The 16,292-nt window shown below is 39.3% G+C and overlaps 1 protein-coding gene across 1 annotated transcript in view; it reads right to left on the bottom strand.

The window, feature by feature from the left end:
• The window catches only part of LOC126108162 (trypsin-1-like), a 211,431-nt gene that overhangs the window by 65,823 nt on the left and 129,316 nt on the right, over positions 1 to 16,292 (bottom strand). Inside the window, exon 6 of the mRNA XM_049913405.1 lies at positions 2,344 to 2,456. Coding sequence (XP_049769362.1) covers positions 2,344 to 2,456 — 113 coding nt within the window. The remainder of the gene's footprint in view (positions 1 to 2,343; positions 2,457 to 16,292) is intronic.

Here is a 16,292-nt window from a genome sequence, read left to right as displayed (position 1 = left end):
ACCTGTTCCTGCACTCGAAGAAACACCTGGGCGGCCAGAGCGTTCGAGACGATGACGAAGTCAAAACAGTGATGATGCAGTGGTTAACAAGTCAGGCCGCAGACTTCTATGAGGAGGGTATCCAAAAACTGGAACAACGTTAGGGCAAGTGCCTCAATATTGGCGGAAAAGTAGATTAAGGTACAGGCTTTCATGTAAAAATAAAATTGAGGTATCTTATCATGTCTTTTTTTAATCTAAAAACGGTACTTACTTAAAAAACATGTCTCGTATATGATTCATTAGTAACAGAATAAAATAATTTCCTCTGCTTTTATAACTTTGTGGATTATTGACAGCTAGTATTCTACAGCCATAACACATCTCTGGGCTGCATGTTCTGAGAACAGATGATCGCCTTCGCAGCAAGTGGTGCCACACTGTCCGCCATTCTGCCTAGCCGACATGCTGCGCCAACAAAGCCCGGCACATCCTGCACATAATAATGTACCATTCCCTACACAACAGAGTGTTCCTGCTATAATTCCAAAATAAAATGATGACTTCACTCCACGATCACATTTCCTCACCTAGAAGGACACAGGTGTCACCCACAAATTCCCCTGAAATGACCGAAATCATTAGCTTACATAGCAATGGACTAGGTGGCAGTGATGTTACAAGCAGTAGCATGGGTATTAAGAACAGAAGCAGCTACCAAGCGATAGTCACCATTTGAAAATGACCGAGGAGCTCTCATCCAAACACTCAGGGATATGTAACCACTTGAAACGGCTGTAAGCTTGAGAAAATATTATTAGTTTGTTATCACTGTTGGAGTGTGCATTCGTACATTGTTATCTGTTACCCTAAGCTGGTAGGGTCTGCAAAGCAGTCAACCCAAGTCAACTTCATTTGATATATATACCCTAAGACATTACACTCAAAAGCCTTCCTAGGCTGCACGTGTAGTACTTTAACAGGTGCTTTTGTAAAGTTTGAAGGCACTGTGTGTGTTTCGAAGGTGTATTCCCTTTTTGTTATGTTGCTTGTTATTGTTGGTTGTTGTTGTTGTGGTCTTCAGTCCTGAGATTGGTTTGATGCAACTCTCCATGCTACTCTATCCTGTGCAAGCTTCTTCATCTCCCAGGACCTGCTGCAACCTACATCCTTCTTAATCTGTTAAGTGTATTCATCTCTTGGTCTCCGTCTACGATTTTTACCCTTCACGCTGCCCTCTAATGCTAAATTGCTGATCCCTTGATGCCTCAGTATATGTCCTACCAAGCAGTCCCTTCTCTTCTTCCAGTTCTATTCAATACCTCCTCATTAGTTATGTGATCTACCCATCTAATCTTCAGCATTCTTCTGTAGCACCACATTTCGAAAGCTTCTATTCTCTTCTTGTCCAAACTATTTATCGTCCACGTTTCACTTCCACACATGGCTACACTCCATACAAATATTTTCAGAAACGACTTCCTGACACTTAAATTTATACTCGATGTTAACAAATTTCTCTTCTTCAGAAACGCTTTCCTTGCCATTGCCAGTCTACATTTTAAATGGCCAGTCTACATTTTATATCCTCTCTACTTCGACCATCATCAGTTATTTGCTCTCCAAATAGCAAAACTCCTTTACTACTTTAAGCATCTCATTTCCTAATCTAATTCCCTCAGCATCACCCGATTTAATTCGACTACATTCCATTATCCTCGTTTTGCTTTTATTGATGTTCATCTTATATCCTCATTTCAAGACACTGTCCATTCCCTTCTGTTGCTTATTACAGAATAAATACATTGTTAGTAGAATGAGATTTTCACTCTGCAGCGGAGTGTCCACTGATATGAAACTTCCTGGCAGATTAAAACTGTGTGCCTGACCGAGACTTGAACTCGGGACCTTTGCCTTTCGCGGGCATGTGCTCTACCATCTGAGCTACCGAAGCACGACTCACGCCCGGTAGGAGAGCTTCTGTAAAGTTTGGAAGGTAGGAGACGAGGTACTGACAGAAGTAAAGCTGTGGGTACCGGGCGTGAGTCGTGCTTTGTTAGCTCAGATGGTAGAGCACTTGCCCGCGAAAGGCAAAGGTCCCGAGTTCGAGTCTCGGTCGGGCACACAGTTTTAATCTGCCAGGAAGTTTCACATTGTTAGTCGTTTACCTTCCCTTTCTAAATCCACTCAGTTTTTCAACAAAAAGAATTTCTGAAATTATTTTATGTCCTCTATTGTCAGTGCATATAAGTTATACAGTGAGTTGGGAAGACTTATACATCAATAATTCTTGTAGTCCTTACGATTACACCTCTTAATAAGACACTACTCCCACAGTGTATACAAGCAGGTATGATTACTTACATTGAAATCTGAACGGAGAGCGGGTGGGCAGAAAGTCTTCCTCGTGCTGCTCTCTTATGGCTTTCACTTCTTCCGCACTCGGCAGGTCTCCTGCCGTTTTCTTTATCCAAAGCCTGTTGAGGATACCATAAGGTTTTAAACAATGTTGTAAAAGTCTAAATTTCCCTGAATCAAATGTTATTGTACAAGTGTGAGTCAAATGAAAACCTTAAATTTGTAATAACAAATCGAAATTTCATGCCGTTATCCTGCAAGTTGGTAAGCGTGCTACAAACAGCGTGCAGAATGGCCTGTAGGTGGCAGCATAGTGCAGATGCACACATATCATTGCAGTATCAGTAAAAATATTTTGGCCGCCCCACTTGAGACTTGCACCAGGGAAGAACAGCGTTCTGTTATTCGGTTTTTGCGTAGTGAAGGTGTGAAACCTATTGAAATTCATTGACGAATGAAGGTTCAGTACAATGATGCATGTTTGTCACAGCAGCAAGACTACAAGTGGAGTAGGAAGTTCGCAAATGGTGTGACTTCGGTGGAAGATGCTCCTCGTCCAGGTCAGGCACAAAGAGTTGTGACTCCACAGAACATTGCAGCAGTTGAAGCCATAGTGAAGGAAAACCGCCGAGTGACACTGAATGACATTGCAGCATGTTTACAGATTAGTCACGGGTCAGCACACCACATTGTGCACGATGGGCTCCAGTTTCACAAAGTGTCTGCAAGATGGTTGCCACGGCAGCTGACTCCTGAAATGAGAGAACGTGATGATGCTTGGAAAGAACTTCTTTGGCGCTTTGAACGAGAAGGTGATGGCTTCCTTGCAAGAATCGTTACTGGGGACGAAACCTGGGTTCACTTCCACCAATCAGAAACAAAGAGAGTGAGCGAGGAATGGCACCATTCTTCATCACCAAAACCAAAGAAGTTTCAAACAGAACCATCAGCAGGGAAGGTTTTGCTGACTCTCTTTTGGGATGAAAAAGGCGTCATTTTGGAGCATTACGTGCCTAGAGGGACCACTGTCACCAGTGCATCGTACACAGATCTCCTAAAAAATCATCCGCGGCCTGCAATCAAATCAAAGCGACGTGGATTGCTGTCAGCAGGTGCCCTTTTGCAGCATGACAAAGCAAGGTCCCACACTCCCCTTACAACAGTTACAACAATCACAGACCTGCATTTTGAATGTCTTCCTCATCCACCATACTCACCAGGTCTTGCCCCAAGTGATTTCCATATGTATGGACCACTCAAAGAAGCAATGGGAGGAAAGAAGTTCCGTGCTGATGAAGAGGTATGCCAAGCGGTGCATAAGTGGCTGTGCGGACTACTAAAAGAAATTTTTTTCTAAAGGAATTTATGCACTTTGTAAGTGCTGGAGGACTTGCATTGAGCATGGGGGAGATTATGTTGAAAAGGGATACAGCTTTGTACCACTTCTGCACAATAAATAATATTTAAAAAAAATATTTAAGATTTTCATTTGACTCGCCCTCGTATGTGAGAGCAAGTTCCACTTTACTAGTTTTTATGGCTGCAAATGGAATAATCACCAAAGAGTAACATGGCAATTCAAAATATTTCTAGTTCTGCTAGTACTGAAACCAATATACACTGATGAGCCACAACAATATCACTACCTGCCTAACAGCACATTGGTCCACCTTTGGAATGTAATACAGAAGTGATTCAGCACAACAGAGCTTCAACAAGTCCCTGTCCATTTCTGTAGGTATGTGGCTTCAACCAATCACTTGCAAATGTTCTGAACTGGTTCACAGCAAATTCTCTAGCAATAAACCACAGTAAAACAATTTACATGCAGTTCCAATCCAGTTACAGAAACCCAGAAGAGATTAACACTGCACACGAGAGCCAACAGTTACAGAGCGTTCAGTTCACGAAGTTCCTAGGCGCTTACAAAGACAACCGGCTCAACTGGGAATTCCACATACAGCAAACATTAGAAAAGCTTAGCTTAGCAACATTTGCCATCCAAATAATCTTCAAAATTGGAGACATTAGCATATCAAAGTCTGCATATTTTGGCTACTTTCATTCAGTGATGTGCTATGGAATAATCTTTTGGGACAACTCACCATTAAAAAAAAAAAAAAAAAAAAAAAAAAGTTTTAGCCAGAAAAAAGTAGTTCAAATTAAATGTAGTGTTCCTCCAAGAATCTCATGTCACAATCTTTTTAAACATTTAGGTATATTAACCACTACCTCACAGTATCTCCTCTCACTCATGGCTTTCACACTTCTCAATTCCTCTGAATATGAAACAAATGAGGCATACCATCATTATAACACAAGACGGAAAGGTGATGTGCACTGTGAATAGAAAAATCTCTCTGGTACAAAAAGGGGTAAAGTACACAAGTAAAAAAATCTTTATCACTCTTCCGAGTAATATAAAGTGTCTAAAAGAAAAGAAAACGCTATTAAAAAAAAAACTAAAGAAATTCCTACTGGAAAAATGTTTCTACTCTTTAGATGAATTCTTGAGCAGAGATAAATAATCTGATTAGTAATTCAGATTATTTCCTTTGTCATTGTATCTGTATTGTTTTTTTATCACTATTGTATTTTTGTATTGTATTGTTTATTATCTCTATTATATTGTTGTATTGTACCAGTTTTGAACCATTCATCTACCATGAGTAATATAGCAGTACGTATTGTATTGTATGATATCTATATTTTATCTGCTTTGACTCGTTCCACACCCATGTGTAATCATGCCATACTGGATCTATGGAATATGTATCTCAAATAAACAAATAAAACTATCAGGTTCAGAGCAGGACAGCCTGGTGCCTGAGACACGGATGTGAGTTGACTATTGTGCTCCTCGAAACACTACACCATGACTCTGGCCTCATTTCTCAGACATTTACTGTGCTGAAAGATGCCATCGGCATCAGGAAAGGACATCGAGCATAAAGAGACACAGCTGGTCTGCAATAGTGTTATCATAGTCCACAGCTGTCACAGTGCCTCTGATTACTATCATAGGTCTCACAGAAGCCAAGGTGCACATCCTCCATAACTGTCCTCACCGATCGGTGTGCACGGCACTGTGATGCCTCGAGCAGTTGTTTGCCTCGATGACAGCTTTCCCGGACAAGATTGTCGATTGAACTAGTGTTGCAAGAAAGACGATTCATCTGACCAGGCAACTTGTTTTCCACGAGCCACGGCTGAATTTCGATGGTGCCCGGCCCACTTTAGTATTAACTGACAGCATCAATCGGGTCGACACAGGAGCACTTAGGGGTTGTCCGATGCGAAGCACAATGTTCGACAGTGTATGCTGAACAATATGCTTTGCATCACTTGTGCATGCACCAGCATTCTACTCTGTCATCAAATCTGCCACAGATCCTGATCGACAGTGGAGGGAAGCCTCCGAGATCCACGTTCTGCAATGAGGCACGGATACCTTGACACCTAGTCACATATACACGGTTTCACCATCCTTCAACCACTTTCCACAAATGCTCACAACTATAGCACACGGGCAGCAGACCAGCTTCACTGTTTCCGAGATGCTCGTTCCTGGGCACTGAGCCACAACTGCCTGCTCTTTCCGAATTCACTTATGTCAGCGATTTCCCCCATTCGTGGGCCACATCATTACTAGAATGATTTTTCAATTCATTTCTGCACCACTCATATACTTCTCTCACTTAAGCACGTGTCTGCAACAACAGCATTCAATCTCCTGGCGGGCGGTGGTCTTAACGGTTTGCCGCATTGGTGTATGTACAAAACTGATGATATTGTTCTTGAAGAAATTAATGATGTTACAGGAGAAAAATTTTAAAAGTTCTGTCATAAATTTCATTTACACTGAGGAAACTGTCAATATAAGACACTCAAGTCTGCATTATTTAATCATTCAAGCCTATTAAATACAATCTGAAATCAATACAGAAAAATATGACCTGTGGCATTGTGTATGAACCTGATAATCCCACATAAAAAAAGCTGATACAACTGAGTGACTGCTAACGCCATCTGTTACCATTTGCCAAATAATGGAATTTATATATCTCTTTCCATTCTCACTCCAGAGAAGCTACTAGTGGTTACGTCTATAACTAAGCATTCTCTAGTGCAAGAAAGCTAGACTTTTCAATTTTAGATCAACTCAGGAAATGTACTCTGAATTTGAAATATTGAAATATATCATTAATTGGATAATCATATGAATAACATGTTAACAATTTAACATATTCAGTTGCTGTATAGCAGAGATGTTGAGCTGTAGAAAGGCAACATGTTTATGTGTGTATGTTGTCTATTTTCGACAAGGATCTTGTTGGCTGAAAGCTCACTTTCTGAAAGTCTTTTTATTGTGTCTATCTGTGACTCAGCATCTCCGCTATATGGTGAGTAGCAACTATCTTTTTCATAATATTGTTACATTCCATCCTGGATTTTCCATTGTTTACCATATTCAGTAATTGTTTTTAGGCAACAATGATGACTGCTCTGTTGAAGTTTTTAGTAATTTGAATAATTATACAGATTCCAAGAATGAACCAAAAGACATACAAAATTAAATGCTGAGTTATTTATAAATACACAGAGATATATTGATGGTAACTCAAGAAAACAAAATATCTGCAGTAGACACACAAAACTTTTAGTCTTCGTTGATCCATTGTGGACATGGGACAGTAGCTCGTCAAATATTTAACAATGAAATTGTCCAAACAGATGTGCAAATTGAGAAGTTATTTTATTTTGTTTTCACTACCAGCCTCGGCTATTCAATATGCCATCTTCAGGCCCCATATGGACCTCTCAAAAATTATTACTGAGAGATGCATATGGGGTCTGAAGATGGCATATTTAATAGCTGAAACTGGTAGTTCAAAATAACTCCTCAATTTGCATAGCTCTTTGGTGGATTTCTTTGTTACACATTAAATTTCCTGTTCTAGCGAGACACAATAGCACTAGTAATAAATACCGAGCGAGGTGGCGCAGTGGTTAGCACACTGGACTCGCATTCGGGAGGACGACGGTTCAATCCCGCGTCCGGCCATCCTGATTTAGGTTTTCTGTGATTTCTCTAAATTGCTCCAGGCAAATGCCGGGACGGCTCCTTTGAAAGGGCACGGCCGACTTCCTTCCCCGTCCTTCCCTAATCCGATGAGACCGATGACCTCGCTGTTTGGTCTCTTCCCCCAAACAACCCAACCCCAACTAGTAATAAACACTAGGTACATTAAATTGTGTAAAATACCAGGAAGGGATATCTAACGTGTCTCGCCTTGCTGCATTAAGTGATAGTAGGCGGGTTTGTGACTTTGAATGCTACTAATGAAAAATCTAAGTTAAGATTTTTTGTTGGCTGAGATTTTTCCTGATGGTGTAGCAACAATTTATACTGCTTCTTTTGCAATAAATCAGTGAGTTTTGATATTTGGTGGGTTACAATGTATTGCATGCACATAATTGATATATTGTTATATGAAAATATTAAATATGTAAATTCATACTTACATATTCTGCTAATAATACCTGCTGTTTACTAGTAGCTTATTTATTATTTTGGGTATTTTAAAGTGTATTTTATAACCACATAAATTCGTACCAGTTAAGGCCTGTTTAACCCTAGAATACTTAGGGGAGAAATATTACATTGCAAACTGCACTGCTCCAAATTATACTCCAAGGAAGTCATAATTTGTTGGTTATACTTTAGTTAATTGCAGTTATTAGATCTCCAATCGTATGTTATATACCAAATTAATTAAAAAAGTCCTGTTTTATACTCTACTACTATCTCAAATTTTTCAAGGGTTAATGGAAGCACATTTTTTTTCTTTTTCTTTTTTAAATAATACTATCTATTTGACACATGTTGCTAATGCTAATATCTTTACAGGCTATGTGCGATCGGCCTAATCTCAGAGTGCAAAATATCAATAGCCCACCAATGCAGTACAGAAAAATTTTGCAGTTCTGAAATCAACTAATTCAATTACCATGATGGAAAGTGTGTAACATGTCATCAATAACCTAGAAATAAGAATTAGTGAAATTTAAAGATTAATGTTGTTAACATTCTATTTTCCATATACGTTAAATTTTAGTTTGCATGAACTGCATTTCTCTCTATTTTAATTGAAGGTGAGGTAACACCTAATTGAAGAGATAGAAAGTGTAAGTGTGCTGATGGCACAGGAACAAACAAGTGAAGAATCTTGGAAAACAAAATGATACATCGACTACAAAGGAAGACATTTTGCTGAAAATAAAGAAGGCAAAGTATGTAACTGCTTGAAGAAATGCTACCAGAACATGTGAGATCCAATGTATGATCTCAATATTACAACCTCCTCTGATGCCACCAGTCATCAAAGGTTATTCCTCTCTAAATGTGTTAATCGTTTGCCACCAAAGAAGTGTTACAAATCTAGCCTTCCCCACAACTATGAGTGTACAACATTAGTCTAGTCTATCTGTAAGAACACCAATCAAGACCAAACAAGTTATCTGAAGAAAGGAAAAACTATTATTCAAGATTTAATTAATAGAATATGAAAGTACAGGAGTAATAACACAGGAAACACAATCCTAATACAAAGTACTTGCCTCCGGAACTCTCTGAAAGAATGCTATATGGCTGATACATGGAGAGTTATACTGGGAATGCATATGAACATTCATCTTCTTCCCACACATTTTTGGTTAAGAATTTAAGTTGTCATTCAGTGAACCCAAGTGTGGACATACAGAAACAATATCATTTGCTAGAAATGACCAAGAAGTACTAAATCAGAAATAGAGGAAAGGAGCATGTTAAGAGACAAAGATCTGCACCTTTGGAAAGCTGAAACACAAATGAAAAATTATTTTGAGAAAGCTGCTGGGAGTGAAACACTTTTCCAAATAGCATTTGATATGCAGCAAAGCCCACCAACACCACACTTGGGTCCCAGAGTCATATTTTGTTACATGTCACAAGAAATACTAGCTAGCATGTTTATACAGGGTGTTACAAAAAGGTACGTCCAAACTTTTAGGAAACATTCCTCACACACAAAGAAAGAAAATATGTTATGTGGACATGTGTCCGGAAACACTTACTTTCCATGTTAGAGCTCATTTTATTACTTCTCTTCAAATCACATTAATCATGGAATGGAAACACACAGCAACACAACGTACCAGCGTGACTTCAAACACTTTGTTACAGGAAATGTTCAAAATGTCCTCCGTTAGCGAGGATACGTGCATCCACCCTCCGTCGCATGGAATCCCTGATGCAGCCCTGGAGAATGGCGTATTGTATCACAGCTGTCCACAATACGAGCACGAAGAGTCTCTACATTTGGTACCGGGGTTGCGTAGACGAGAGCTTTCAAATGCCCCCATAAATGAAAGTCAAGAGGGTTGAGGTCAGGAGAGCGTGGAGGCCACGGAATTGGTCCGCCTCTACCAATCCGTCGGTCACCGAATCTGTTGTTGAGGAATATACGAACACTTCGACTGAAATATGCAGGAGCTCCATTGTGCACGAACCACATGTTGTGTCGTACTTGTAAAGGCACACGTTCTAGCAGCACAGGTAGAGTATCCCGTATGAAACCGTGATAACGTGCTCCACTGAGCGTAGGTGGAAGAACATGGGGCCCAATCAAGACATCACATCAATGCCTGCCCAAACGTTCACAGAAAATCTGTGTTGATGACATGATTGCACAATTGCATGCGGATTCAACATTACCTTCCTTCAATTGGGCCAACTGGTGGTGAATCGAGGAAGTACAGTACATACTGACGAAACTAAAATGAGCTCTAACATGGAAATTAAGTGTTTCCGGACACATGTCCACATAACATTTTTCTTTATTTGTGTGTCAGGAATGTTTCCTGAAAGTTTGGCCGTACCTTTTAGTAACACCCTGTATGTATACCTAAAACAACTAGAAGGGTCAACAGATGCCGAGCACTTGATCACTTGGTCACACTGATGTGGAGACCAAAACAAAAATGTGAATTTGGATCCTTTGTACTATGTTGTTCATGTATGGAAATTATTCCATACAGTGGAACATAAATTTTCTATACCTGGGCATACATTCTTATATTGTGACTGACTGCAGTGTTATGGAAATAAAGAAGAGAAAAATGTATAAGAAGGTTGGTAAAAATCAGTAGACCCATGCAAGGAGAAACAGACTATTTATGTGAATCAGATGGCCCAGAAAGACTGTGTCAGTTGACAAAAAGATTCCCAAGAATGGCGAGCACACTATTCTAGTGAATTCAGATTCGCTGGAAATTCCCAATTGTGTAGACAGGTCACACCTCTGTAAAAACAATTTTCATCTCTGAATGAAAACAAGTCATTTGATTTTAATACTGGTTGGTTATAATTAAACTTTCCCTATTTAACACATTATAACATGGAAACCAATCACCATATGAGTACCAAACTTGGTAGCATTAATGTCAAGGACATGGGGAAGAGAAATAATGCAGAATCAATTCAGTTGAAACACTTTTAATGTGCTGCTACAGTACATCATAGTAACATTACTGCTACAAAATGGGCTCAATATGGTGTCCATCTGTCTGAAGGTGCAGGATTGTATTCTGCACAACAGAACGAAGCATGTCCGTAGGTTTGCTGGGCTTCAGAAAAGCACATGTGTGATTCCATGTAAACTATTGATTAATGCATAGTTAAAATTATCTCCGCTTTTTCACTAAAAGAATTCATACGATTCTGTATATGATATATTTCAGGCTAGAATGTATAAAAAAGAAATTAATGTGTTACAATCAATATGTACTAATAGTTAAAATTACTCTCTTTTTAAGAATAATTGAAATTACAAAATTTCTGGCATACTTAAAATTCATATTATTTATGAAATAATGATATAGTTTGGTAAAGATTCTTCTGCCAAAAAAGTTTGTAAACTCTTTTGCTTTGTAAACTCTTTGGAATGTTGTTAGTACTGCAGAATGTAATTAGTGGTGGGCATGTGTCTGATTAAAATGCACATATTTTGCTTAACTTCTCAACAACAATGTAATTATTGATTTTTTGAATGTGTAAATTGTAAAGTCAGTGTGATTTAGAAGAATGGGATAAAATAAAAAGATATTTATAGTAACACGCAAATCTTCATCAGTTATTTAGTGCAACAAGAACCCAAGACATTAAATCAAAATTTTCAGCAGCAAGAATGTACTCCTGGACAAGATTTTGAGCCAGCAGCAGCAACAGCAACAATGAGATAATCAAGATAAATAGAAAAGTTGTTGTTTTGTAATCTTACTCCTCTTGAAGTTTTCAAAAATTATGCCGAGAATGAGAACTTTAATAGTGATGTGTGGGAGGGTGAGATTACAAGGTGAACATTACAAGTGATGTGCAGTGGGGCTTCATCTTGTTTGAAAACTGTTCAATGCATTCAATGTTCCAGCATGTCATACCTGAACAGTCGCAGTGCACTTGTTGATGTGTCAACGTGATCGCGGATAAAAGGACCAGGGCATTATTGGTGAAGTGGTATGTCACGCTGGCGAAGCATATCACAGTAACGCTAGCCAGTCACGTTGCACATCTTTGGTCCTTTAGCACCAACCTGTCCAGAATGGGCCAATGACGAATGTAGCCACGAAGCCACACTGTACTGTGGCACGTTCACCATACAGAGAACTTCATGCACAACGACTGAAGGTGAAACTCCCCACACTCGCCAATTCTGTGTTCACCTCACTTGTCAGAGAAAAATGGGCTTCATCTGTCCATAGGATGGTCCAGGGCCAGTCCTTGTCAACTTCAGTTCTTGTGAGAAAGTGGAGTGCAAAGTCAACGTGTCGCGCGTCCTTCTATGTGACCTGCCGTACAATACGGATACCATTTGAGAATGGTTTGAAGCACCTCACATACAGTGGACCAAGGCACGTTCAACTGTCGAGACAAAGCACAGACTATGCCTGACGAACAGGAATTGCACGCAGTGTTGTCTGCCATAGCAACAGCGATCTGATCATCCACCTGTGGTGCAACCGCTCGTCGTGCTCTTCCCGGAGTGAAACCCAGTTCTTCAGTTGGTGCAAACTACTTCAACATGGTCTGCACAGCATGTGGAAAAAGAGGACCCTTCCGTAATACTTTCAGCTGGCAATATTCTCGAAGTGCAACTGCAGCATTACTGCCGTTTTGAAAACTGAAGTTCACCAACAGGGTGTATACGCGTACAAGAAAAAAAAATTTCCGGGTTTCCCGGTTAAAATTACACTTTTTCCCTGTCAAGTGACAGTATAATTTTCCTCAGAACTGTCAAACGTATCAATCCTTTGAATGGTTATAGTAAAAAACACATTTTGGAAAGATCTTTGATGTGCAGCAACATGTACGCTGCATATTTTCGTATTACAAAAGCGTAAATTTAAATTCCACCAAACGCCGCATTTTACTTTCCGAAGCATTGAAATCAAGGCTGCAATGCGCTTTTGTAGCAAGTCATAGCTCGTCACGTGATCACGCCCGCCGATGACAGCGGATCTTCCAGCACAGGATGCGTGATGTAGTCAGCCAATAGCAATATCACTGTTAAGTAGCGCGTATGCACAAATAGGAAAAGTTAATGGTTTAGTTTATTTTTTTGCGCGTGTTACACTTTAAGGTACAACACACAAATGCGTCAGTAAAATTTTTTATAGAGACATAAATGTCTGATCTGAGCTCGAAATTTTTCTAAATGTACGTCCTCAAAGACTTTTTAAACGAGAGTCAATTGCTCTGTGATTTGAGAAATTCATCGTACATTCTCGCACATAATTCATCTTGCATAAAAGGAAATTTACTTTGAAAGTAACGCTTTTCAAACAACCATTCGAAATATTTTCCCGTGACCTGTCAGAAATAGGTTCGTTTCAGCAGTTGCCAGAGAGCGCCAGAAACAGGCGTCACCGCGCTTGCGCAGCTACGATGACAAAGGAAGCCCGTATGTTCGTAGGTGTAAAACATTAAAAGATCTTACACTGTGTCATAAAAGAAACAAGACATCAGAGGATACTCTAAGAACATTGGAATTTTGTGAACTATACTCCAATGCGTAATTCGGCTTAAAGTGCACATTCGTATGTCCAGATTCGGATGTAAATTTTCTCGAGTACCGGTAGTGTATTATCTCATGTTTGGTTCTTTATTACGGCATAACGCCATACATGCTAGAAGATGAAAACACACACTTTTGAAATCCAGTGAACAGTTGAAACTAGCCCATAGTATGGAATTAAACACTTCCGTTTCTGATAAATTTACTGCCCCAGCGGAAAAGATTAATAAAAGCCAAACTTCTTTAGCAAACCAACAAAAATAACTTCATTGTTCTGCAAGGAGATTAATGCCTGACTGTCAGAAAAGTGGAGATAAAACCCGAAACTAATAACATATTTTAGCCTTCTGTAATTATGCGAACGTATTTTAATTCATTTGATAGCTCATGGCCATAGCTCTCTGTTTTGTTTTCGTTTAATGTGAGAGCAATAAATGAAGAGGAAACAGCAAAATCACTAAACGTAAACACGGGTCATGTGGAGACTCCCCACTAGAACTCTAGACTGCTCTGTGAATCAGCCCTGGATCTCCGATATTTCCGAACCGGGACAATATTATATAGTGGCGCCCAACCACACGTCTGTGGCGAGAAGCGGGAAAACGTACTTCTTGTACGAGCACTGTGTTTTATCGTTGTATGTAGAGTATTTCTTTTGCGACTTTAGTTTTATTTTCGTTTTTTTCTCCCATTCATGTTTTGTTGCTGCTGTATTATACTGCAGAAGCGAGATACAGTAATATCCTTTGTTAAGAGTATTGGTTCTTACCCATCAAAATCACAAAAATTTAACTGAAAACTAAAACAATGAAAAATTCCCAGAATTCCGAAAAATTCCCGGGTTTATCCAGATTTTCTCCAGGATGAAAAAATTCCTGAGTTTTTCCCGGATCTCCCGGCTGTCCTGGGTCATATACACTGTGACCAATAATGCCCTGCTGCTTTTGTCCAAGCTTACGTTGACACGTCAACAAGTGTTTTGCGACTGGTCACACGTACGAGACTACGAATCACAATGACTGATCACAGCACCTGGTGGACATAGTTGGAACTCGACGGTGGTGCTGTGATGCATTGAAATCACACCTACCATATTCTGGACATTAATACTACCAAGTCTGGTACTCGTACGGTAATAAGTTTCCGTATGATAACGCGTTAAATAGGGAAAGTTTAATTATAACCACTCGGTATGTAGAGTCTGTCATTTACTTTGACAACCCTAACTAATGTTTTGTCTACAAGCAAAATAAAAAGACTGTATGCAGCAAATATTTTGCTACCGGTAGGACAATAACCAGAATGACTGTCTTTCTCGTATCTTTGTTACGAAAATATAAATAGCAGTACATCTTTTTTAAATAGCACCTTGTTTTTTTATTCAGTAATCCACTTCCTCTCCTCAAGACTTGTTGAGAGACATCACACTGTACCTTTCACATAAACAGGATGTTATTAAAAACTTAACACAAAACTGACTAACTCTCCTGTACTATCACAGTGTATCATGACTGGTTCTAGAATACTGCTCAAGTGTATGGGACCTGTGCCAAATAGGACTAATGGGGAATATTGAATGTACACAGAGGGCAACACGAAAGGTCACACATGTGTCTGATCCGTGGGAGTGTGTCATGAGATACTGAAGGACCTAACCTGGAAGATATTGATGATAAGACGTAAACTATCACGAGTAAGTCTATTAACAAAGTTCCAAGAAATGGCTTTAAATGATGACTAGGAATATACTACAACACTCTACATATTACTCATAAACGGATCATAAGGATAAGATTTAGAATTATTACTGCACGCACAGAGGCATTCAAATGATCATACTTCTCACACTCCAAACATGAATGGAATGGGAAGAAACCCTAATAACTGGTACAATGGGATGTACCATCTGGCACGCACCTCACGGTGGTTTGCAGAGTGTAGATGTATGCAGGTACTGGTGTAATGTGCCATATTTACTCGAATCTAAGCCGCACCTGAAAAATGAGACTTGAAATCAAGGGGGGGGAAAAAAAAAAAAAAAAAAAAAAAAAAAAAAAAAAAAATTCCGAGTCTAAGCCACACCTGAAATTTGAGACTTGAAATTCAAGGGGAGAGAAACGTTTTAGACCGCACCTCCAAACCGAAAGTAAGTTGGTCCATTGTAACATGAGACACAATTTAGGTAGAATGAATGACGAAACGGCTACAGTAGTTTGGTTCGTGTGGTAAGCTTAGCATTTAAGCTTTACCAGGTAGTCATTGCTATGCGTCAGGCGCTCCGTCCATATTTATACGGATACGCTTCGTTTTTCAGGTACTTCGTCTGGTTTGAATTGATTGCTTATTTTTCTTTGATCTGATAAGTGCCGTTCTCTTTGTTATAGGTGTTTCCGTCACTCTAAGCTCAAAATGCATTATTGTACTGTGTCGTGCATTGTTTGTTGCATTCTGATGATTAGTGTTTACAACCTGTCATCATTCGCGACATGGTTCGCTTTTGTCTCATTTTGTTTTTGGTTTTTCGTTTCATTAGCGAAACAATGGCAAAAGACTGTTATTTGTTGTTACTTTGCTGCTTTCTTTGATAATGCTCAACAAGAACCAAATAATGGACTGCATATGACAGATGTTCTGAACGAAAGTTTAGCGAAAATTTTTCTCCGTTTGAAAATCTTTGCAGACGCCTCTTTAGTACATTACATTCTGCACAGAAATTAGAGTAATCTTAGATTTAAAAATCTAGTCAGTTACCGTGCTTCATTTCTGACTATCACTATTCAGCATAAGAATAATACAAATATAAAAATGACATGATATGATATTCTTCCGCATTTGCTGTTGCCT

Source organism: Schistocerca cancellata, chromosome 11 (genome assembly GCF_023864275.1).
Source record: "Schistocerca cancellata isolate TAMUIC-IGC-003103 chromosome 11, iqSchCanc2.1, whole genome shotgun sequence".
In the NCBI taxonomy this organism is placed as follows: Eukaryota; Metazoa; Arthropoda; class Insecta; order Orthoptera; family Acrididae; genus Schistocerca; species Schistocerca cancellata.
Note: the sequence above shows the minus strand (reverse complement) of the source record. Positions and strands in the feature narration are given on the sequence as shown.